Raw genomic sequence first — 24309 nt, 5'->3', positions numbered from 1 at the left:
CTTTTCATTCCTGGAATAAAATCACAAAAAGAACTGCACAATGTTTAAAGATCAGTGAAAGTTTTATAAACAAATTAATTAATAGGCCAGGAGAAAATCAAAATTCAAAAATTGCACCAAAAAAGGATACCCTTGACCAGTTTGACAAAGACATGATAAAGGCTATTGTTCATAAGCAATTTAGAAGAAATGAATATGTTACATTTAAAAAACGGACAAATATATTGGAGAAAGATCATGATCTTGCTTTATCGAAGTATAAGCTATAGAAAACCCTACATGAATTGGGATTCAGATATAAAAAAAATCAATAAAAATAGGAAAGGTCTTGTCGAAAGAATAGACATCATAAACCAGCGTATACAGTTTTTAAGAACAATTAAAATAAAACGTGAAAAAGGGTACACACCTATTTATTTGGATGAGACATGGGTGGACACCAATCATACTACATCACATCAATGGACCAGTCCTGATGAATCGCAAAATAGAAAAATTCCTCTGGGTAAAGGGCAAAGATTTGTTGTATTACATGCTGGTTGTGAAACGGGTTTTTTAAAAGGATGCGATTTAGTGTTTAAGGGGATGAGCACCGACGGAAGAGATTACCACACAGAAATGAATGGCAAAGTATTTGAACAATGGGTTGATAAACAGCTAGTTCCCGCTTTGCCACCGAAAAGTCTTATAGTAATGGACAATGCATCCTACCACAGTGTCCGTGTTGATGGTACAAAAGCTCCAACATCTAACTCCCAAAAAGTCTTTTTAAATGAACATGGTCTCAAATTTGATAGCAAGTTTACAAAACCAAAGTTATATGAAATAATAAAATCTAAGAAAATTGCCCCTGTATATAAAGTAGACGAATTCCTTAAAAAGAAAGGACATGACGTACTTAGACTTCCCCCCCTTACCATTGTGATATAAACCCTATTGAACTTATATGGGGAGATTTAAAAGGATTTATTGGTAAAGAAAATTCAACATTTAAACTTAATGATGTTAAATCACTTATCCAAAGAGGATTTGAACAAATTGATAGTACTAAGTGGTTAAAATCATGTTAAAAATATTATTGAACCGAGCTATTGGAAAAATGATGCAATCCAGGAAAAAATTCAAAAAATTGTGATAAATATTCAATCTGATTCCTAATCTGAGAGTAAAATGGATCATTCTAGTGATAGAGATGAGACTAAGGATTATGCATGGCCGTAAAAATAAAATTGATGTGAGTAATGTTTTTTTCCATGCCATAAAATGAAACAAAAAGTTGATAAATCCTGTCATAACTCATGTCCACTAACATAACATATGAAGGTAAACATATAAAACAATATTTATTTTCATTTCATTTGCCTATAGATAGAGTACTGTTTTAATAGTTTATACTAAATCTATTTTTTTTTAACAGAAAATGGACAATGCAGAATCCTATCATATATAAAACAATTAAAACAATCACATGACATGAAATTTTTTGTTTGCTGGTCAGTTAAGGTCATCTATATATTCTAATAAGCAAAGTCACATGGTATAAATAAACAATCTTTAAAAGCACATGTATGTTGTTTTTGTTTTGATTGGAAGGCTGTTACTCCATCAGATAATCAAGACTTCAAAAAATAAATTAACATAGAGACCTAATGGGAAACTTTTTTAATTATAGACCCAAAATTATGAAATTAATAGTCAGAGTTTGTATATATCATATATTAACATACATGGAAGAAAGAAATATCTATATTACTAAAATTACGAGGTCCAATTTGTCAGCCGTCATCGGGTAAAAACGAAACATCAAAGAATTCAACTCTATATATAGCTAATATAGGACAATGGTGTACAGTTGGGTGCAGACCAAGCATTACATAAAGTAAACGCAAGTTAACGCCGCGTGCACATATTTCGTTAGTTAACTTCAAATCTCCCGTTTACTAGTAAACGCACGTTTACTATAATTACGTTAACGTGGTCGAAATGGAAATTTCTAATGTCTACCCTAGTAAACGGGCGTTTACTATGTGTCCGTTTAGTCAGTAGTAAAAGGGGGTTTACTTCAGAATTCTTCAAATTTATTTTTACGTGCACTTAAAAGTAAACGGGCGTTTAGTACAGATTTTACAAGTGTATTTTTACGTGCACTTGAAAGTAAACGCACGTTTACTTTTCGCGTTAACTGATTGGGTAAATTTAGAAATAAACTTCAAGTTCATTTGCACATTTATTTTATAAAAGCGACCTTTAGTCTTTATATTTCACGTATATGTGTTTCAAACCAGAACAATTCAAAAACTCTTTTAATTCGAAATATTAAATTACACAAAATCACTTTCATAAAGTCCATTAACTTTACTGATTGGCAGATTTTCTATATTTTCCTTTCAAAAGTTACATGTGCAAATATCGATACGGAAAGAAAGGTTATCCGAGACATCGGGAGAATATTTTTATATGATGGGATATAAACATCATGGTTTACGTTGTTTCGTTCCCCGTTTATAATTATCTCTTCGAATTCCTAACTATAACTCGGTGTATTTAATACATTAATTTTTAATCGAAATCCACCTTGTTTGCCTTGGATTAACATGATACTTAAGATTCTGTTTTGACAAATGATAAAAAAAAAACGTAAATTGAACAGTATATTGAAAGGGATATCAATAAAGTGTAATATAAGTATGTTCATTTGTACCATCTCGTCAATTAAAATGTTCAAATATTGCTATCTTTACATTGATATATAACTCATTTACTATGCGGCTATATAAATTTACATAATAGAATGCTTATATGGTCAGTTTTGGTTGTTGTGGACAAATAATTTTATTATATGAGTCAGTCTGAGGTATGAAAACTACTGAATTTTGTTTACGATTCAATATTTTCAATAAAAAAAGGACATGCTGGCACTCTAAATTGATGCGAACAAATTTTTTTTAGTCATAATATTCCATACCTGCCAACTGTCACTATTTGCGGGGGATTTCCCCCATGGAGGCTCCCAAATTGAAATTTTGAAAGAGCAATTTTGTCCACAATTTAAACAAAACAATTAATTTTACAATGACTTTAGGCTTATAAAAGTATGAAGGAGCCAAAAAACAACATTAAAATGTATGTGCAGGCCCTCTTGAAGGTTTTTGAGGACTATGACAGCCATCTTGCACACAAAACCCCCATAGGCATTTTGAAAAGTTGGCAGGTATGATATTCAAATATTGCTACCTATTTTCTTATACAATCAATCCTTACATGAAAATATAGCTCATTTACTATGCGGCTATATAAATTTACATAAGCAAATGCTTATATGGTCAGTTTTGGTTGTTGCGGACAAATAATTTTATTATATGAGTCAGTCTGAGGTATGAAAACTACTGAATTTTGTTTACGATTCAATATTTTAAATAAAAAAAGGACATACTGGCACTCTAAATTGATGCGAACAAATTTTTTTTAATCATAATATTCAAATATTACTACCTTTTTTATTATACAATCAATCCTTACTTGAAAATATGACTCATTTACTATGCGGCTACATAGATTTACATACTAGAATGCTTATATGGTCAGTTTTGGTTGTTGCGGACAAATATTTTTATTATATATGAGTCAGTCTGAGGTATGAAAACTACTGAATTTTGTTTATGCTTCAATATTTTGAATAAAAAAGGACATGCTGGCACTCTAAATTGATGCGAACAAAATTTTGTAATCATAATATTCAAATATTGCTACCTATTTTCTTATACAATCAATCCTTACATGAAAATATAGCTCATTTACTATGCGGCTATATAGATTTACATAAGCAAATGCTTATATGGTCAGTTTTGGTTGTTGCGGACAAATAATTTTATTATATGAGTCAGTCTGAGGTATGAAAACTACTGAATTTTGTTTACGATTCAATATTTTGAATAAAAAAGGACATGCTGGCACTCTAAATTGATGCGAACAAAATTTTTTAGTCATAATATTCAAATATTGCTACCTATTTTCTTATACAATAAATCCTTACATGAAAATATAACTCATTTACTATGCGGCTATATAGATTTACATAAGTAAATGCTTATATGGTCAGTTTTGGTTGTTGCAGACAAATAATTTTATTAAATCAGTCAGTCTGAGGTATGAAAACTACTGAATTTTGTTTACCATTCAATATTTTAAATAAAAAAAGGACATGCTGGTACTCTAAATTGATGCGAACAAAATTTTTTAGTCATAATATTCAAATATTGCTACCTATTTTCTTATACAATCAATCCTTACATGAAAATATAACTCATTTACTATGTGGCTATATAGATTTACATAATAAAATGCTTATATGGTCAGTTTTGGTTGTTGCGGACACATAATTTTATTATATGAGTCAGTCTGAGGTATGAAAACTACTGAATTTTGTTTACGATTCAATATTTTAAATAAAAAAAGGACATGCTGGCACTCTAAATTGATGCAAACAAATTTTTTTTAATCATAATATTCAAATATAACTACCTTTTTTATTATACAATCAATCCTTACTTGAAAATATAACTCATTTACTATGCGGCTATATAGATTTACATACTAGAATGCTTATATGGTCAGTTTTGGTTGTTGCGGACAAATATTTTTATTATATGAGTCAGTCTGAGGTATGAAAACTACTGAATTTTGTTTACGCTTCAATATTTTGAATAAAAAAGGACATGCTGGCACTCTAAATTGATGCGAACAAAATTTTGTAATCATAATATTCAAATATTGCTACCTATTTTCTTATACAATCAATCCTTACATGAAAATATAACTCATTTACTATGTGGCTATATAGATTTACATAATAAAATGCTTATATGGTCAGTTTTGGTTGTTGCGGACAAATAATTTTATTATATGAGTCAGTCTGAGGTATGAAAACTACTGAATTTTGTTTACGATTCAATATTTTAAATAAAAAAAGGACATGCTGGCACTCTAAATTGATGCTAACAAAATTTTTTAGTCATAATTTTCAAATATTTCTACCTATTTTATTATACAATCAATCCTTACATGAAAATATACCTCATTTACTATGCGGCTATATAGATTTACATACTAGAATGCTTATATGGTCAGTTTTGGTTGTTGCAGACAAACAATTTTATTATATGAGTCAGTCTGAGGTAAGAAAACTACTGAATTTGGTTTAAGATTCGATATTTTGAATAAAAAAGGACATGCTGGCACTCTAAATTGATGCGAACAAACTTTTTTAGTCATAATATTCAAATATTGCTACATATTTTCTTATTCAATCAATCCTTACATGAAAATATAACTAATTTACTATGCAGCTATATAGATTTACATATTAAAATGCTTATATGGTCAGTTTTTGTTGTTGCGGACAAATTATTTTATTACATGAGTAAGTCTGAGGTATGAAAACTTCTGATTTTTTTTATGATTCAATATTTTGAATAAAAAAGTACATGCTGGCAATCTAAATTGATGCGAACAAAATTTTTTAGTCATAATATTCAAATATTGCTACCTAATAATAATTATATATTACGAGTTAGTCTGATGTATGAAAACTACTGAATTTTGTTTACTATTCAATATTTTAAATAAAAAGAGGCCATCGCCGTCAGGCTGGTACAAAAATTGCTGTCAATTGTTTTATATGGTCAATTATGGCATAAAAATATAACTGAATTACTTCTATATAGAATAAGATAACTTGTTAAGAGGTAAATATTGTCAGTTGTGGTGAATGATATCAAAAAGTTTTGTTTTACGAGTCAGTCTGTCTAAGATGAGAAAACTGTTTGATTTTGGTGAGGATTAAATTACATGTATTTGAATAAACATACTTAAACTATTATTTGCGAAGAACAAGAAATTTACTATAATTATTGTTCAATTAAATACAAATGTGTGACATTTTTAAATAACTGTAATCGTCAATATGTCAAGCAGAAATGACCACTTGGTCAATTAATTTTGATGTTCCTTATCATTTCATATTTTAGGTCAGTGTATCCAAGTTACGATGACAATCTGCGTTAACGGGCGTTTACTACAAACAGTAAACGCGCGTTTACTTATTACAAAAATAGAAGACGCGCCTTTTTCCACGTTAACGCGGAGGTAAACGGAAAAGTAAACGCCCGTTTACTCTTTACAAAATTAGAAGACTCGCCGTTTTTGCGTTAACGCGGAGGTAAACGCGAAAGTAAACGCCCGTTTACTTTTAATGTCTACTGCAATTTCGGAGTTAACGCACAGTTAACGCGGCGTTTACATGAAGTGCACGCGAGCAAACGCCGCGTTAACTTTTTCGGCCCGTCTACATGTAATGCTTGGTCTGCACCCAACTGTAGATTAAAAATTACACCACTCCATACCCTTTTGTTTTCCACATAATTAATATTGCCAATAATTAACAAGTTCCGGGTCGAATCCGATACCGATACCAATAATATATTCACCTGTTACCCATTACCTTATCTGTACGTTCCGCATTTGACAGGCGCACCACCAAACGGTGTATTTAGGATTTTGCTATATACACGGGTCATAATCAAAGGGTACGTTCCGCATTTGACAGGCGCACCACCAAACGGTGTATTTAGGATTTTGCTATATACACGGGTCATAATCAAAGGGCCGATACTACTAAATTCAATCTTTGTCAAATTTTTCCCTATTGTAGTTTTATTCAGCAATCAGCAAAACTTTCTAAGATAACTAATATGGGACAATAATGTTGACATATCTGTCAACTGACCCGTATTCTGCGGGTGTGACCCGAGATTTTCACAATTCTGAGGGATCACCCGGAACACCCATCGGGTCATTGAAATAACCCGGGAATTCCGAAAATGACCCGATTTCACCCGTATTTCTTAGCCTTGAGATTGATTTCATAAGTAATATTCCTTTGAAATACAGGCAAATTCGTAATTCTTCCATGAACAGGAAGTTCATCTAGCTAAGTAAACTGTCAAATTAAGTGACCCATTAAGTGCATGACTTCACTTGACAGCTTTGGTGTCAAACACACTGTTAATTAACACCAATTACCTTAGCTTTAGGTCGTAAATAAATTACACCATTGGTTTACAAACTGAACTAGAGTTACTTCCCCTTATTTTTCACCATTCAAAATTATTCCTTATATTTACGTTTTATGGGTGAAAAAGATTAAATCATAAAAATATAAAATTCAAATAACTTTTCATTATTTTTATACCTTTATACAATTTAAAAAAAAAAATATTTTTTACATTTATACTTCCTTTAACTGTATTACTATACTTTATCATAGTCTAATTTCCTTGTCAATTATAAAAAATGAATTTTTAAGAATTTTTTTCTGCAAATATATAGAAGTCAAATGGACAATAGGAAAGTAGAATTTTTCCTATAACATGGAGAAAAAACTCTACATTTTGACAAGTTATATACACTTCCAGATACAAAAATGTAACCTCAGAATGCAGGATTTTACATCTAATATTCCAAAATGTTCTTTGAGGGGCATGCCCCCAAACCCCCCTAGCTGGTTCGGATCACTTCGTGATCCTCACCGGTGACACAGAATTTTATTCAGTCCAGTACATATAAATTCGGGCTAGTATTTTTTTACTAGCCCATAGGGCTAGTTTTTCAAATAGTTTTGGGCACAGACTTAGTCCATCGACTGAACGTCCAGGTAAGGTAACAGGTGACGTTGGTATCGATATCGGATTCGACCCGGATCTCGTTAATTAATTGGTGTTAAAAATAATTTCAAAGGAAAACAAAATATCCTGGAATGGTTTAAATTTCTACCAACACCATTGTCCTATTATATTAGGTAAATACATCTAACCGTTGTTATGTTAAATAAATTAGGCTATTAAATTTTAGTTTACATAAGGAAAAATTGAATCACGCTTCTTGTCTAAATATTTAGATACATGTTTAAGACGATAACAAGCTTTATTATAGGTATTATTCAGGCTACCTGTAGGTTAAAAACTGTATGGTAAAACACAAGGCAAATATAGGAGCTAAAATAAATTGCACTAAGCTGCTTACAAAACTACCCGAAATATATAATTTTAGCAGTATATTATTGTACAATGTTGTAATTTTTTTTTATAACGAAAATGAATGGGAAAATTTAAAACGGAAAGTCCATAATCAAAAGCTGAAACACATCTAACGAAGAGATAATAACAGTCATAATTCTGACTTGGTCAGGCATATCTATTTAGAAACGGTAGATTAAACCTGGTTTTATAGGTGGCTTAACCTCTCACTTGAATGACAGTGGCATAAAAATTACGTTATATTGACAACAATGTGTGATCAAAACAAAAACACTGAATTTGAAATGTAAAGTCAAACCGAATACTTGTAATATAAACAATAAGGATTTGAAATATAAGAAATGACTAGATACCCTTATATGTTTTTGCCAACTGCAAATATCTATACAAGTTAAGATCTAGAAAATTATATCTGAGGTAGTTTTGTTTGCCTGATAAACTATATCTATGAATATATGATAGGTGTTACTGAGATGACCAATACTTTTATTACAGAATGAAAGATAACAGGCATAATTTTTGTTCCAACTTATAAGCTATATCCTATTAAACATTAAAAAAAATGTATATAGTGAGCAAATAAGTTAACTGCACAGTAATAAACACAGATGATTAAGGTACTAGAAGCTAACACTTTGCTGTTGACAAGTCTAACACATATATGTTCTTTCCATACGTCAGCCGATTAAGATGTATTGGATGGAAACCAAATGTCCATAGTGGTCGAATTTCTAGTACACCTGGGTGCATTTATTGATTAAGAATTGGTTCCGGTTCTAAATGCGAAAATAATGTTTGCCACCAGGCCTTAAGCAAACAACAATACATTAATAAATCAGTCAATACACTTGTTTCCTAGATATCCTCCTTATACACCACAGTGACTATGATTATCAAGTTGTTTATTTCCTCATATAATGACGTAATATCAACAACTCATTATGGTAACTTTGGTTGCAAAAAAACGGCTTATATTTTGTTATACAATTAATATCGAATGGTAATAAACGTGGGTGCAGCATGATTATAGTAAGGTTTTGTAAAATAATATTGTCTTAACGTGTTTTAGCCCGCAGGTAAGGTTGATATGATGTCAAATGTGTATAAAATCTTAAGTGTGAATGAACATGACGAATAGTTTGTCAAAGATGCGTTGTGCGACTCAAGTTAAAACTTTATTCGTCAAATTCATGGGATTATAAAATCTATTGTTATTACGACTACCTAAGAAGACATTAACATTTTTTGGAAATCATTAATTTGTTGCAAAAATGTATCAAACATTTTTATTTTTAATCTTTATCGACATTGCATATACTTTTCCTAAATATCTACTTGAAATTCCAAACGGCTTCCAGGTGCCTGATCCATGTCCGTCAGCACAAGGATCATTTACAGCAGTTGGTCATTGGCAGAAATCACCACATATGGATAGGTTTTCAATGCATAGAGGAATATTCGATGCATTTAAATTTGAGAGAAATCCGTTTGGATCCGTAAGTATTATCTAGTGTCTTCATTGTACCTGTGTATACCTCATTTTAATGTGAACGACATGATCGCTCGATGCCAAGATGCCATGATTTCAATTCCTGTTTAGATTATCGTTTTGTGCAAAAACAATAAAGTACCGTTGAAAAAAAAATCAAATAAGTACCTAAAACTGTAATTTATTTAATAATGATATCATAATATCATCTTAATAAATGATTTTTCAGGATATTTGCTATTCGCTACTCTAAAGACGGCTCTACAAAAATCAATAAAAGAGAGGAAATAAAAGAGCAAAACAAAAACAAAAATATTCCGTGTGCTTGTTTCCTTCCCCGCTATTGAAAATTTGGCGGGAATACTTTTCCCTACATTATTCATTTTCGTATATTCGGCCGCTTTTTTTGTTTCAAAAACTGAAAAAATTTAAAGATTTCGGCAGATTTTTAAAAACTGCTTTTTAAACAATTTGTAATAAAAATGTGGGTTACCGGTGCAAATTTTTAATGGCAAAACGTGGATAATACCAAAGGATTCCTAAAATTTGTCAAAATTTCAAAACAGATGAGCAAACATCCTCACCTTGAAAGTATAGTAGCAATGTGTTATATTTGATACTTACAATAACTAAAACCTACACTTACTTCGTATGTAACCATTTTAAAACATATTTATTTTGAGTAAAATTGTTTGTACAAGAAAGTCAAAAAGGTATTTCAACGATTAAACTATTCGTGTTATGCTACATAAGCATTTATTAAATCTAATTATGACATTTTAAGATGTTTTATATAGCTACCATTGAAAACTACTGGCAATTCCATGGTTGATCTTGCTCAAATCTACTGCTTTGTAACTCTATCGATTTATTCTCTTCACAAATATTTTACTTTGTAACTTTTAGTCAAAGGCGTGTCTGATGTAACAGGAAATACCACACATTCCGAAAAAAAAATTACAAACCACCAACACACGACTCTATTTTCAAGCAGCGAGCAAGACCTTGTTAAGAAAGACTTCTTCCAGACGTTCACAAAATGTGATTTGTCAAAAACAATAGTTACCTCTATAAACAATGGGTCTTGAAAGTAGAAGACAAAAAAACATAAGGAATCTACCAACAGGATAACAACTTACTTAACATCGTTATTAAAGACGGCTAATCATTTTGAAAAGCAGGGTTGAAATGCTCTCGCTTAAATAGGAAATTAACCTCAGCTGTTAATTGATTACCACCTATCACGAACAAAATAAATACGAACCCCAGCTTTAATGAAGAAGCTTTATACAATAGTGTCTTTAAATTGAGCAATGCAAAAATATAAATATTAACTTGTTGATTTTCTCTTGAAGTAATGCATCTATGTTTTTTCATATTTTAATGTTTCACACTTTTATACGAATATGAAAATAGATCTTTGATAACACAATGTTCGACTCCTTTGCTCAGCCCGGGTCGGAAGTAACGTTTTGAATGTTGATGACAGTAAGATATATAACTAGTAAAATATTAAGCCAAGAGTTCGGTTAATCTTAACTAAATTCTTTCATGGATATAAAAACTTGGATTTTAGTTTGCCTGTACCTGTAGAAAATGCATTATTACGATAATGTTGAAAATCGAGCCCATTAATTTGGATACGATCCTAGTAAACATTTCAACATGTAATAGTATTGCACAAGCCAATGTTTCAGATTTATTTTTAATAACGTCTTTATACCTGAACTATTAGATATGTACTGATTGTAATTTTAATCTTTCAGATACAAGAATATTAATATTTGTTTATTGCCTTTTAACTAGCATTCGGTATCTTTATAAAGTACTTTCTGTCCTTTGTGTTATGTGTAGACGTAATAGGCTATAGTTCAGTGACTGTCGTTTGTTTCTGTATATCCTATTGGTTTTCATTTTTGATTTGTACATTTACTAGATCAGTAGATAAACTCATCATATATAACAGGATTACAATTTTGTATTTGCACAAGATGGGCGTTTTGTTTTCAAAAGACTGATCAGTGACCCTAGAATCAAAAAAGTTTTTAAAAGGCCAAAAAAAGTACGAAGTTGAAGAGCATTGCGGACCATAAATTCCTAACAGTTTTGCCAAATACATCTACGGTAATCTATTCCTGAGGTAAAAAAGCCTTATTATTTCAAAAAGTCAAAGTTTTGTAAATAAAGGCAACAGTAGTATTCCGCTGTTCGAAAGTCGTAAATCGATTAAGAAATAACAAATCAGAGTGACTAACTAAAACTGTAAAGAGTTAATTTATAAATATGACCATATCAATGATAATTCTTGTCAACACACAAGTGCCGACTACTGGCCGGGCTGGTGGTTGGTGGTACCCTCTGAGAATAGATTTCTCGTTTGAACTGTATTCCATTTTTCATCTATGAAATTTTATAGCTACACGATATGTGTTTTTGTTGATTGTTGAAGAACATAACCTAAAGTAAATGTTTACAATTTTTAAATTATTTTTCTTTTTGATTGACGTTTCAAACTCCTAAGATCTTCTACACCATTCGAATTTTAAGCAGATTATTTCCATGTACAATGTATATCATAAACGAAAACTTGTTAGTTTAGGTCAAAGGTGACTTGTCCTGGTTTATATTTTACATATTTATAACGTCTGTATGTCATTCATTAATTATTTACATCAATTAAACCAGCAATACACAATCTTAACAGGTGTCCACTTTTGTAAGAGTCATCATTAACTACATTTATCAATGTCAGAAAAGAGGTTAATTATTTTCCTTATGACTCAAATGTAAAGGTCATCTATTGAAATCATTTGAGAAAGAGGAAATTCTAATGATGATTGACAATGAATTAAATAAATCTAAGTAATGTCATTTTGGACAACTGGAAAACTATTACATGTAAACATAAAGAACTGTACAACATATCCGTCAGATTTGTAAATAGTTATCATTTATTTTATTTTATTTTTCCTTCCAAAATGATGATTCTTTTCTGAAATAGTGCAAATGTGTATTGAGAAATAATGTATCTAATATACAAGATAACCTTAACTGTATTTGGCAAAGTTTGTATATTTTCGCTTTCAATATGCACACTTCGTACTGTATTTGACATATTAAACAATTGTATATGAGCGGTTTTTTTTTATATTTTCGTTTTTTTTTTAAATTTTTTATTTGAGGAAGGAAAGGCGTCATGATGAATTGTTTGTTTTTTCTCACACATTTTTGTCAATATAATGCAATTCTACGCGACTGTCATAAGAGAGAGTTTTAGCAAGCTGTAAAACCCGGTTTAATCCACAACTTTCTACATAGGAAAATGCCTGTTCTGAACTTTCCATGGCGTTCGGTACTTTGGTTATTTTGCTTTTATTTGAAATTCTTGTTGCATATTATTGATATCTTGTCAGCGCCTAGTTCTTTATTATCTCTTATTTCTTCATGAGTTGTTTTCACTGGGCATCATATCCGGAAATAACAGACAATACTTATATATGGAATTACCATACATTGTCTCGAAATATCAATATTATCTGTACAAGGCTTAGAAACAGGTAGAAAGCGAGACTGTGCCGAGCATGTCTGTCTGTTTCGAGCCGAGTACTAATAATATTTATATTTCGAGACAATTTATGGTTATTCGTCATAAACTGCAACTCTAAAACTGTTCTAAATTAAGTATAAGGGTAAGAAGAACTAAACACCATTATTTCTTTATTTTGAGCGGAAGACGTAAAATTTGACTGCTCAAACAGCACAGCTGCAGTGTATATTGTTTTATGAACATAATGTATTAACAAGGCAATTCAGTCCAGATAAGTACACATTGCTTTAACTTTGATCTTTCCATAAAGGGGCACTAGCTGCCAAATTCATGTTCACCGATTTGACTCAAATTCTCATAATTTATTTATAACAATGTAAATTATTTTTCCAAACTATCAAAAATATCAAATAAACAATTTTCAGGACATGATCTCAATAAGATGTTGCTTCGTTTCGTGTGAAATTTAGCCAAGACATCATCCAATTAACTATCGAGTTGACCTTCCATGACCATATAAGCGATGTAAACATAAACACAGGTATAAATAGATTAAGCAACTCGTGCAATTTTACTTTTATAGGTCTGTTAAATTTTATATTATAGATAAAAAAAGATATGTTTATCGTCGTTTTTACCGTTATTAAGAATGATTTTGTGTGGATTGTATCGGTTGATGAAATGATTTACCTTTTCTTCACTTTCAATGTTGACATTCTTTTCCTTTAAATACCCGTACACGGACAATGCATGCGTTTTTCTATCACTTTTTACGGGCTTAAATTAGAGTTCACATGAATATGGATTTAATGAGGTCGAATTATTCACTTGCAAGTGAATAATTCGACCTCATTAAAGTGAATAATTCATTATCAATGTTTATCAGCTTAATTTGACAAAATTGAACCATTTTAGCTGATACAAGCAAATTATTATTTCACATTGTCACTTTCATTAATGATTGAACAAAAAAAAGTCTTACTTTTGATTTTTTTTTAATATATCTCGTAGCTAGTGCCCCGTTAATAGTTTGACATGTCTTCAAGGAGCATCTGCAATTATAGATAGTGATATTTGCAGGAAAGATCTTGCTCAACTTCGCTCTTCTTCGACCATTTATTTTACAGACATTTCGGTCAATTTGTGCAACGTAACTGTGTTAAGTGAATGATGTATTAATATGAGATTTTCTTGGATACTATAATTAAAAATCTCCTTCAAACAACTCTTTATTATAAAATAGATAAAAATTTCTTTTGATGTCACAGTCATGAAAACATCATACTAGTGCAAAATAATTGGTAAAATCATGAATTTTTTTTATACTTAATAGACCTACTACATGTGTTTTTTTCTACTTTTCTAGGATTTCGAAACACTCAAAGGTAACTGGTCGTTGCTTTGTAACAAAGATAGCGACGGTGACATGAAATCAAACGGCGAAGAGTTGGGTGACCCACATTGTGTTTGGTCTAAAGGAAAGAAACCTGAAGGACCTGCTACAAGTCATCCAGGTAAATATTATGAGTGTCTTTCCTTTGGAATAATTATTTTTTTCTAAGTATGGCTATATATAAACCTAGATAAGTTGGTAGAAATTATAAATTTTCTTATCCTGAAAATTAGTTTATATTCAGGTTTTTTACATAGTTTGTTTTTGTGCCACCTCGTCTATTTATGAACTGCACGATTTCGGGATTTTGTTTCGAATGATAGTATTTAGCATACCATATTGTATCAAGACAAAAAGCCTCTACCTGGATCATCGCCCTTTGAAGGTCTGAATTATGTCTTTCGAATATGGCCAAAATTGTGTTTCTTTGGTAGGTTTCACACAAAATAAACGTAAATTTAAAAAATATTTTGAAAGTTAAAAAAAGGATATTTGAAGGAAACAGTTAAACTCCCTTTATAATATTTATAAATAAAGCGGTTCTGGTTTGTTTTGTTGTAAATAAGACAAATATCCGCCAGAGGCTTAGGAAAGAAAAAGGTAAACACTATATGTTTATCCTAAATTGTGATATATACTAAAATTAGCAAAATTATTTGTGTAGCTTAATTCTAGTGTCAAAAGGTATGCATGTCTAGTATTTTATTTTTAAAGTTGTCTTCCTAGCTGGATGAAACATTTTACTTCGCGCAAAACAAATAAGAACCCAATACTTTGTCCTCATTAATATTATGTTCCCCCATACTGAAACTAACCGTTGGTATCTGCATCTGCACATTTACTTCTCTGTTTCTTGATAACTTCTTTAACTGTGTAATAAATTTATGTTGAATAAATAACTTTCACAATATTTAACGTTTTCCGTCATCTGTCATCTATATGGGAATTTCCCTTTAAAATCTTTTTTCTTTATTTTCTATTTAGAGAAAAAATTATTATGATATTTGTATAACCTAAAACCTTGGTAAATTAGACCTATAAATTATAAATTATAATGAATTATCTGAAATTAATTTTAAGCACAATATTTATACATATTTAACTATTTAAAAATGTACATGATATATTTTTAAAACATGAGTTTAAAGTCATAAGAAACCTCAAATTTAAAAAAATAATGCAATGTTTTTTATAACTGAATGGATTGTTATTATTATAAAACTTATGTACATATACTTTTTTCTGAAGAAAATTCTTTAATTCGTTCATATTTAGAAGAAGTTTCCAAGAAGCAATTCCCAGACATATTTTCCGTATGCAACCTGACCAGTGTGACCCATCTCGTAAAAATTCGGTGATCGCAATACGCAATGTTTTTTATAACTCAATCGATAGTTATCATTTTAAAACTTTTGTACATATACTTTTTTTTTTAGTTTAGGATTTTTGTATGCATTGGTTCAAGAATTGGAATTACATTATATTTCACCGGTCATTCGTTTAATATAACTTTTTAAATGATCATGCGAATATGAAATCATGACACGTAAGACTCAGGATGTTGACATGCAACGATCAGAGTTTAGATAACAAGTCAAAAACTGATAATTACATTCATTCAGCTTATTTCAGTTTCGATATATATATATATGTCGTGTACATGTTGCGATTTTGTACAGGTTATAACATGTACAAAAATATTGTACATATTATAACTTATATAATGCAAAAATACAAGTTATAACATGTACAAAAGTACCTCGTACATATTATAACCTGTACAAAATATTGCTTAAAAATGGTTTTAACTTGTACAAAATCGAAAAATAAGGATATGTTTCTATTATTGCAACAGATGTTATTGACCTCAATAATATTTTCATAACGTTTTTATTATTCCTTCATGATAGTGTGTTTTGTCCTTTTTTGATACAGTTAATTTCCAGGGTCGGTATTACGAAGCATTCCTAAGACTTGTCATAAGATATATCTTAGGACATGTCTTATGATCCTCTTATGAGTATCTATGGACATATCTTTATTTGATGAATTATAATTGTGAGTGTCCACTTTGAGGGCAATAGTAAAATACTTTCAATCTAGTTCTCACTAAAAGACACAAGAGGATAGCCAGGACAGATGTGTCTACAAATAAAATTGGGAATGGAAATGGGGTATATGTCTAAAAGACAACAACCAGACCATGGAGCAGACGACATCCAAAGGACACAAATACATGCTTTCAAAGTAAAGGATATATATTTAAACATCAAATGACATCCGCCTCATGCAATGATCTTATAGTTTATAGAAAAAAAATAATTATAAATTTACATAAGTCATGCTGAAGGCCAAAAATGTTGAAGAGTAGATCCAAAGATATTGATAATGAAGCGTGGTCCAATGAAAACTATTTCAGCTCTCTCTTGCTTTTACAGAGTAAGCATATAAGACATTGTCTGTGCATGCTATAAAACGATAGGGAGGAGTATTACCCAAAATTTTAAGGCATCGTTCTTAAAAATTTTGGAAGAATTAAATTACTAGTATCTAATGTAATTGTCATTGAGGAAATGCGAGCTTTTAGTAAATAGTGTCACACTTATTTAAGCCACGATGGATTACATAAAACATACAATTACATGAAAACATATTTTGCCAACATAAGTCATAAAACATATATTTCTGAAACTTTTTGATCATTGTCCTCTACAGAAAAAGACACGTTCTGGCCTATTTATTGTTGCTCTTTATGCATTGGTGAATTTAGATGTATATTTTACTTCATTAAGATTTATCTTAAATTTTGTACAAGTTAAACCCATTTTTAAGCAATATTTTGTACAGGTTATAACATGTATGAGGTACTTTTGTACATGTTATAACTTGTATTTTTGCATTATACAAGTTATAACATGTACAATATTTGTGTACAGGTTATAACATGTATGAGGTACTTTTGTACATGTTATAACTTGTATTTTTGCATTATACAAGTTATAACATGTACAATATTTGTGTACATGTTATAACCTGTACAAAATCGCAACTTGTACACGACATATATATCGAAACTGAGCTTATTTACTATTTGATCATTGGAAATACAAATAAAAAAGGAGAACTTTTATTCAATTCTTGATTTCAATTGAAAGCTATAGCTATAAAAAATATCTATATTTGGAATAGAGACTATGCTAATTGAGTTTCGATTAATGGTCTTTACATATCAAAAGGAACCCTTTTAGACTCTTGAAGAAAAAAATCATATATTACTATACTTTGAAAATACATATTAAAGTAGTGTTAAGACTATTAAGAAAGACAGTTACCCAAAAACGAAGTGGCATAATAAACTTTTTTAATGAATTTGGCTATTTGTGTGTCCTTTTTGGTCATATGACTGTTGTCTTTCAATGAGATCAGTTTGAGTGTTCTTAGTAGCAGATATTTCTTAAATAAAAACAGTTTGGGTTTGCATGATCGTGAAAGTCGAAAACAATGTTGGAGATGGAACATGATGCTATTATACGCAAGATGTTTCTATTAATGATGCGCTTTGTGACGTTATGTTCCATTAACTTGCAGCGATGCATGTCAATGAATTGGCTTTTAGTTGACAGCTTTATGTTTGTCACCCTTTTTGAAGACAAGTGAAATATAAGCATGTTTCTAGTCCTGTGGTGTTTGTACATTTTTGAGTGATTTTTTAAACATATTTTTGTTAAAATTGTTGCTTTATGTTTCATCCATTTCTTTTAAGTAATAGTCACTGATATTTATGGGCCGTTGGCTTTGTGAGGCTTGAAGATGTAAAAGAGTTTCGTTATGTGTTGTAGTCTAATTTTCAAAGTCTGAAGCTCTATAATGTTTAGTAACTGCCATGACGCAATTTCGATCTGACACGAAGTCACTTGATTTTTGACGATATCTTCATAAATTAAATTTTACAACACTCATTCTACAAGTAAAATTTCTGTAACATTTTCTTGTCTTCTATGAAAGGGATTAATTTAATTTATTGTCTGCAGCTTAAAGTATTAGATACATTAGAGAAGGGGAATAATCAGTTAGGCTACACAACACATATTATGAGGAGTTTATTTACTGCAATAATTGCATATAGCGTTTATGTCCAGTTTCGGAATTGGTCTTGTTATATAAAGCATCATCAATCTTCGATGGGCGCCGATTTATGTATTTCAATTGTAACATTATAGGTGATACTTCTATTTTTCCTTTTTTGTTTTACAGGTATCAAAGAAGTTTTCAAGAACAACAAAGCCATCTATATAAGTAGAACCATTAAAAGTATAGTTAACTGTGAAGATCAAGAAGCTTTGTCAATTGCATAAGGCTATAGGTTAAGGCCTTGACATTTGATACATGGACCGTCGTTACACGAGGTCAGAGGAAAATCTTATTACGACTTATATAAAAAATGAACTTGAACAATTGTTTACAAGTACGATTAAGATAAATTGGAAAAAAATGGAAATGACAAGGAAGGATGATAATTGGTAATATTGACCTCATATTAAGAACAAGTGATGAACAACAAACAATTATAATATATCATTCCAGGAGTGATTAATTTATATGTGTAAAACTGACGGATTTCATCCTACGTTTGTATAGTATTGTATATAAATGTGTTATATTTATTTTGTATGATAAGTTATTAATTGCTTGTGGACGTGTTTTAGTTTTAAATTGCATTTTATGTTTAATTCATCATTTATATATGAACTATAAGTTATAAATTTTGGTATTACATTATTTTTTTATACTATTATGGGAATCATTCGTATATATAGAAAATCAATCTGAATTGTATGAGAATAACTAGGGTAAGTTAACGAGACATTGCTGTTGCTAAGATTATAGCAGCAATACAGTTTTTATGCCCCACCTACGATAGTAGAGGGCAGGGCATTATGTTTTCTGGTCTGTTGGTCTGTTCGTTTGTTCATCCGTCTGTTCGTCCGTCCGTTCGTCCCGCTTCAGGTTAAAGTTTTTTGGTCAAGGTCGTTTTTGATAAAGTTGAAGTCCACTTGATACTTAGTACACATGTTCCCTATGATATGATCTTTCTAATTTCAATGCCAAATTAGAGTTTATCCCAATTTTACGGTCCATTGAACATAGAAAAAGATAGTGCGAGTGGGGCATTCGTGTACTTGGGACACATTCTTGTTCTATGTGAATCAATATTCGAACTAGCAGTCTACTGTTCTATTTGTATCAATTTAACGCACCTCCTTTTTGTTGTCCGTTCCTTTTTCACTCGCATTCAGATTTTTATTTTTTACAGTTACAAAGCCTGTTGGCAGTTTACCTTTCAAGTCATAGGGTTGATTTTTTTTCGCAAACTCGCAGCATGACTTTGTGAAATCTTCAAAAACAAAATGTGAAACTTTGAATGTAATGTACATGCATGTCATGAATATCCCCCGTTCCTTAACCACTGACTTCATCTTTCACTGTTTGAAGCCTCTGTACGGTTGACACCTATAATATTTTCAATCTTTTCAGTCTATTAAAATATGTTTCAACACCGAAACGGGATACCTTGCAATAGAGTTTGACGACCTATTAATGAAGTGTTTCGTAAATCTATCGTTCAAGAATATTTAAAACCTTCAAAATTCGTCTCATTGTGTATTTCAGCATCATACTTAGTCGTATGTAATTAGCAAATCATTCTTTTTATCGTTTATTTTTGTAAATTTAATATTACTTTTGATATTATCGTGTGCATACTTACCTATGCTTTTATAGGAATTTTACTTCATTAATCATCTACGTTGAAACAAGTGATATTTTCTTACAGAATTTCTAATGTCAAATGTGGGTAAGAGATCTTAGATAATTTGTGTTGTTTGACAACATGTTTTACATGTGCATTGTAAAGGTCAATGACCTCATTACCTACGTTTCTACTTGTAATATTATAATAGTTTTTGGCGATCGCATAATTAAGTCTGTCCTCGTTGCCGTTTTGTTAATATTTGGACTGTTAGTTGATTGTGTTGTTTTTTGATAGATTGATACTTTTGCACCAATTAAGATATGAATGTTTAAAGATTTACAGAACTACTGATTGCTGTAAAAAAAAATATAAGTCAATTTTTTCACAATATTTCCACTACGAACTTAAAATTTTTATGACAGTTTAAACGAGGAGTTGTAAAAGGTTCGTCGAGTTATTCAAAACTACACACACACATATATACAACACTCAGTCAAGAAAACACAAAAAATAAGAAGTAGCGTGTGAAGGCTGTACATAAATATATATTAGCAAAAATACATAGTTTGCATTGTAAGTGTTTAGTGTATTTGTTTTTTGATAATTTAAAAGTAATCTGAATAAAGCTGTAAATTTCGTTCAAATGTTCACAAATGTGTATACTTAATGTTGGTAGATATTGGTTATTATTTCAATAATAAACAAATTAAAGAGTACCAAGTCAGATATATGACAGTTGTTTTAATTCATTTAATGTGTTTGAGATTTTGAGAGTACCAAGTCAGATATATGACAGTTGTTTCAATTTAATTGATGTGTTTGAGATTTTGATTTTTCAATTTGATAAATAAAGGCAACAGTAGTATACCGCTGTTCAAACTCATAAATCCATGGACAAAAAACAAAATCGGGGTAACAAACTAAAACTGACGGAAACGCATAAATATAAGAGGAGAACAACGACACAACACTACAATGTAACTAACACACACAGAAACAGACCAAGCATCAGACAAAATCCCACGAGAATAACAAATATAACATCAAAACCAAATACATGAATTTGGGATAGACAAGTACCGTGACACGTCTTATCGCAATGTCAATTTACACTCAAAAACAAGAGAAAACAAACGACACAACGTTAAATTGTAACACACACAGAAACGAACTATAATATAACAATGGCCATATTCCTGACTTGGTACAGGACATTTTTAAAGGAAAAAATGGAGGGTTGAACCTGGTTTTGTGGCATTCCAAACCTCGCACTTTAATGGCAATGTTAAATATAACATAGAAATGACAACATAATATTACAGGACTACAATACAAATAAATAGGAAAACGTATTAGACAAAGAAACAGGTTTAAAAATTTAATACGCCAAAAACGCGCCTCGTCCACACAAGACTCACCAGTGACGCCCAGATATAAAAGATCGAAAGCGAAAAAAAGTACAAAGTTGTACAGCACTGAAGATCAAAAGTTGAAAAAGGTTGTGTCAAATACGGCTAAGTTTGTATGCTTGGGATAAGAACATCCTAATTATTTAGAACAATTAATGCTATTGCAATCAGTAAATTTTATCAAATGAATATATGGGACGTTCAGTTTTGAGTTCGTTTTTTTTTTTTACTTTTTGTATCTTTTTTTTTTTAACTATACCTCGTTTTAACTCGTGTTTCTAATTTTCATAACTGTCGAAAAACTATATGATCGACGGCTAACATAAAGACTTGCTTAAAAATAACATTATACTTCAATTTATAACATCGTTAACAGTTTAAATTCATCAAACAGATTGATTTGTAGCTAGTTAAAATCCTTTCAGGTTCAAGGTTCATTGCTAGTATTAAGTTGTACAACGATTACATTGGCTACACATGACAAACATTACGTAAAAGATAACAGATAAACGCCAGTGAACTCATTTACATGCAGTTTGACGAAATACTATCTTTTCTTATTGTTCCAATTAACTGAAGAAATGAGAATAAATAAAGACAATACATTAACGTTCATTACCAACTAAATTCCGAGATAAAATAGAAAGACATAGAATCATATCATATCTTGTCTAAGAGAGGGATAAATCCTTCTTTGTAAAGAAACACGTTTATTCAAACAAAAACATTCTCTCAAACAGATATTTTCAAGATGCTTGATTTCTTGAGTGACAACATATTTGTTACGTTTGGAGGACGTGTTTTCAGCAAATTATCGGTAGTCTCATGGGAACAAATTGTGCCCGTCTTGCCGATTTTTTCCTTTATTCTTATGAGGCTGACTTCATACAGGAACGCCTTAGGAAGAAACAAAAGAAGTTAGCAATATCATTTAATACAGATGATGTTCTCTTAACACAATTTAGTGACTATGTTAAATGCATCTATCCCAGAGATAAAGAATAAAACAGATACAGTTAAGTGTATCTCATATCTTGTCTTTCATCTAGAAATGGACAATGAGGGTCGGTTGATAACATAATTTGAGACGATTTTAGCTTCCAATATGAACTTTCCATTTTTTTGTAGCAACATTCGAGCAGCGCATGTACACGGAGTATATATCTTCCAATTGATATGATATTCCCGGCTTGTAATTAATATCGTGATTTCTTTGATAGAGGGTTGCAGCTCACAAAGAAGCTATTAAACCAAAAGTTCTTAATTGTGAAGTTGAAATCATCCCTTCGTTAATTTTACGGATGCCATCACGAGTTATGGCCTTTATGGAATATCCGTTTAACGGATGAGATCGGAAATGTTCACTATGTCGTAACTACAATCCCATGCCCTTTTCCTTGTTGATAAATATTCCGTATCAACTTCTCAAATAATACACGATGGTCTTGATGTATAGATTCTGCGTACTGATGTTGATTGTCATCTTAACAACGTGTTTTATAGTTCTTTCATTTGTATTTGTTCTATTATTAATATTACTTTTACTGTTGAGTGGTTTTATGCGATATTCGTTTGACGTGGCTGGGAACTTATACATCTCGTCAATATGTTTGTATTGGCTTTCATTTTTTGGTGGTTTGTTTTGTATATGCGACTTTTTGTATTTCTTTTGTTCTTATAACGTGACTCTGTACTTTAAAAGATCCCGTCAGTATGATATTGTTCTATTATATGTCATTATGATAAATTTCTAATATGAATTACTATATACGTTGAACCACAAACGTCAAAATCATTCAATCGCGTAGTGGAATTAACTATTTGTGGATTCTTATAAATTCTATATATATAACTTTTGTACTAGTTTAAATCTCGGTCTATTTCTGAAATTTATTCTTACATACTTTTGATTTTTAACTCTGTATGCTAACATTGCCTATTTAAAATTTTAAATCGTTTGTATGCACATTGAACGACAAATTTATGTGACGTATAAAATTTTCTGACGTCAGCCACTCAAATCAATGAATGTGTTCGTGGATGTTTTTGTGTTCTGTTAAATTGTTCCTTTTAAAATTGTTATACGATGATGACTGATGTACCCATCTTTTGACTATTTTCTTTATTGTGTCTGTTCATTTAACGCATCAATGTAAATATAACGGAATTTGATGAGACTGTCATTAAAGTGAGAGGGCTAGCGCTACAGAACCAGGTTTAATCCGCCATTTTCTACATTTGGAAATGCCTGTACCAAATCAGGAATATGGCAGTTCTTGTCCATTCGTTTTTGATACGTTTTGTTTTTTGATTTTGCCATGTGATTATGGACTTTCCAAATTGATTTTCCTCTAAGTTCAGTATGTTTGTGATTTAACTTTTTTCATCAAATATGATCCGCCAAATTCGACTATTTACCGGGTTTGTAATAACATAAGTAACACGACGGGTGCCACATGTGGATCAGGATCTGCTCACCCTTCCGGAGTACCTGAGATCACCCCCAGTTTTTTGTGGGGTTCGTGTTGCTTAGTCTTATTTTTCTATGTTGTGTCTTGTTTATTATTATGTGTCTGTTTGTCAGTTTATTTTCGATCTATGAGTTTCACCGTTCCTGTGGTATCTT

General features: G+C 30.8%; 2 protein-coding genes across 2 annotated transcripts; both read left to right on the top strand.

The window, feature by feature from the left end:
• The first annotated feature begins 279 nt into the window (after window positions 1–279).
• LOC139489977 (uncharacterized) lies at window positions 280–930 on the top strand. The gene has a single exon (XM_071276829.1). It carries the CDS (start codon window positions 280–282, stop codon window positions 928–930), a length of 651 nt encoding a protein of 216 aa, XP_071132930.1.
• An 8117-nt stretch (window positions 931–9047) lies between these two features.
• Window positions 9048–20394, top strand: LOC139488442 (temptin-like). Its single transcript, XM_071274042.1, has 3 exons — window positions 9048–9589; window positions 14496–14643; window positions 18777–20394. Exons 1-3 carry the CDS (start codon window positions 9365–9367, stop codon window positions 18875–18877), a joined length of 474 nt encoding a protein of 157 aa, XP_071130143.1. The 5' UTR covers window positions 9048–9364; the 3' UTR covers window positions 18878–20394.
• The last annotated feature ends 3915 nt before the right edge of the window (window positions 20395–24309 follow it).

Source organism: Mytilus edulis, chromosome 9 (assembly GCF_963676685.1).
Source record: "Mytilus edulis chromosome 9, xbMytEdul2.2, whole genome shotgun sequence".
NCBI classification, from domain to species: domain Eukaryota; kingdom Metazoa; phylum Mollusca; class Bivalvia; order Mytilida; family Mytilidae; genus Mytilus; species Mytilus edulis.
The sequence above is the reverse complement of the archived record's forward strand: the minus strand, read 5'-3'. Positions and strand labels throughout refer to the sequence as shown.

Excerpts from the sequence above, each read along its gene's own strand:
- LOC139488442 (XM_071274042.1), top strand. The coding sequence starts at position 9,365 with ATGTATCAAACATTTTTATTTTTAATCTTTATCGACATTGCATATACT. Across the intron at positions 9,590-14,495 it reads AGAGAAATCCGTTTGGATCC|GATTTCGAAACACTCAAAGG; the intron begins GTAAGTATTATC and ends CTACTTTTCTAG. Across the intron at positions 14,644-18,776 it reads ACCTGCTACAAGTCATCCAG|GTATCAAAGAAGTTTTCAAG; the intron begins GTAAATATTATG and ends TTTGTTTTACAG.
- LOC139489977 (XM_071276829.1), top strand. The coding sequence starts at position 280 with ATGAATTGGGATTCAGATATAAAAAAAATCAATAAAAATAGGAAAGGT.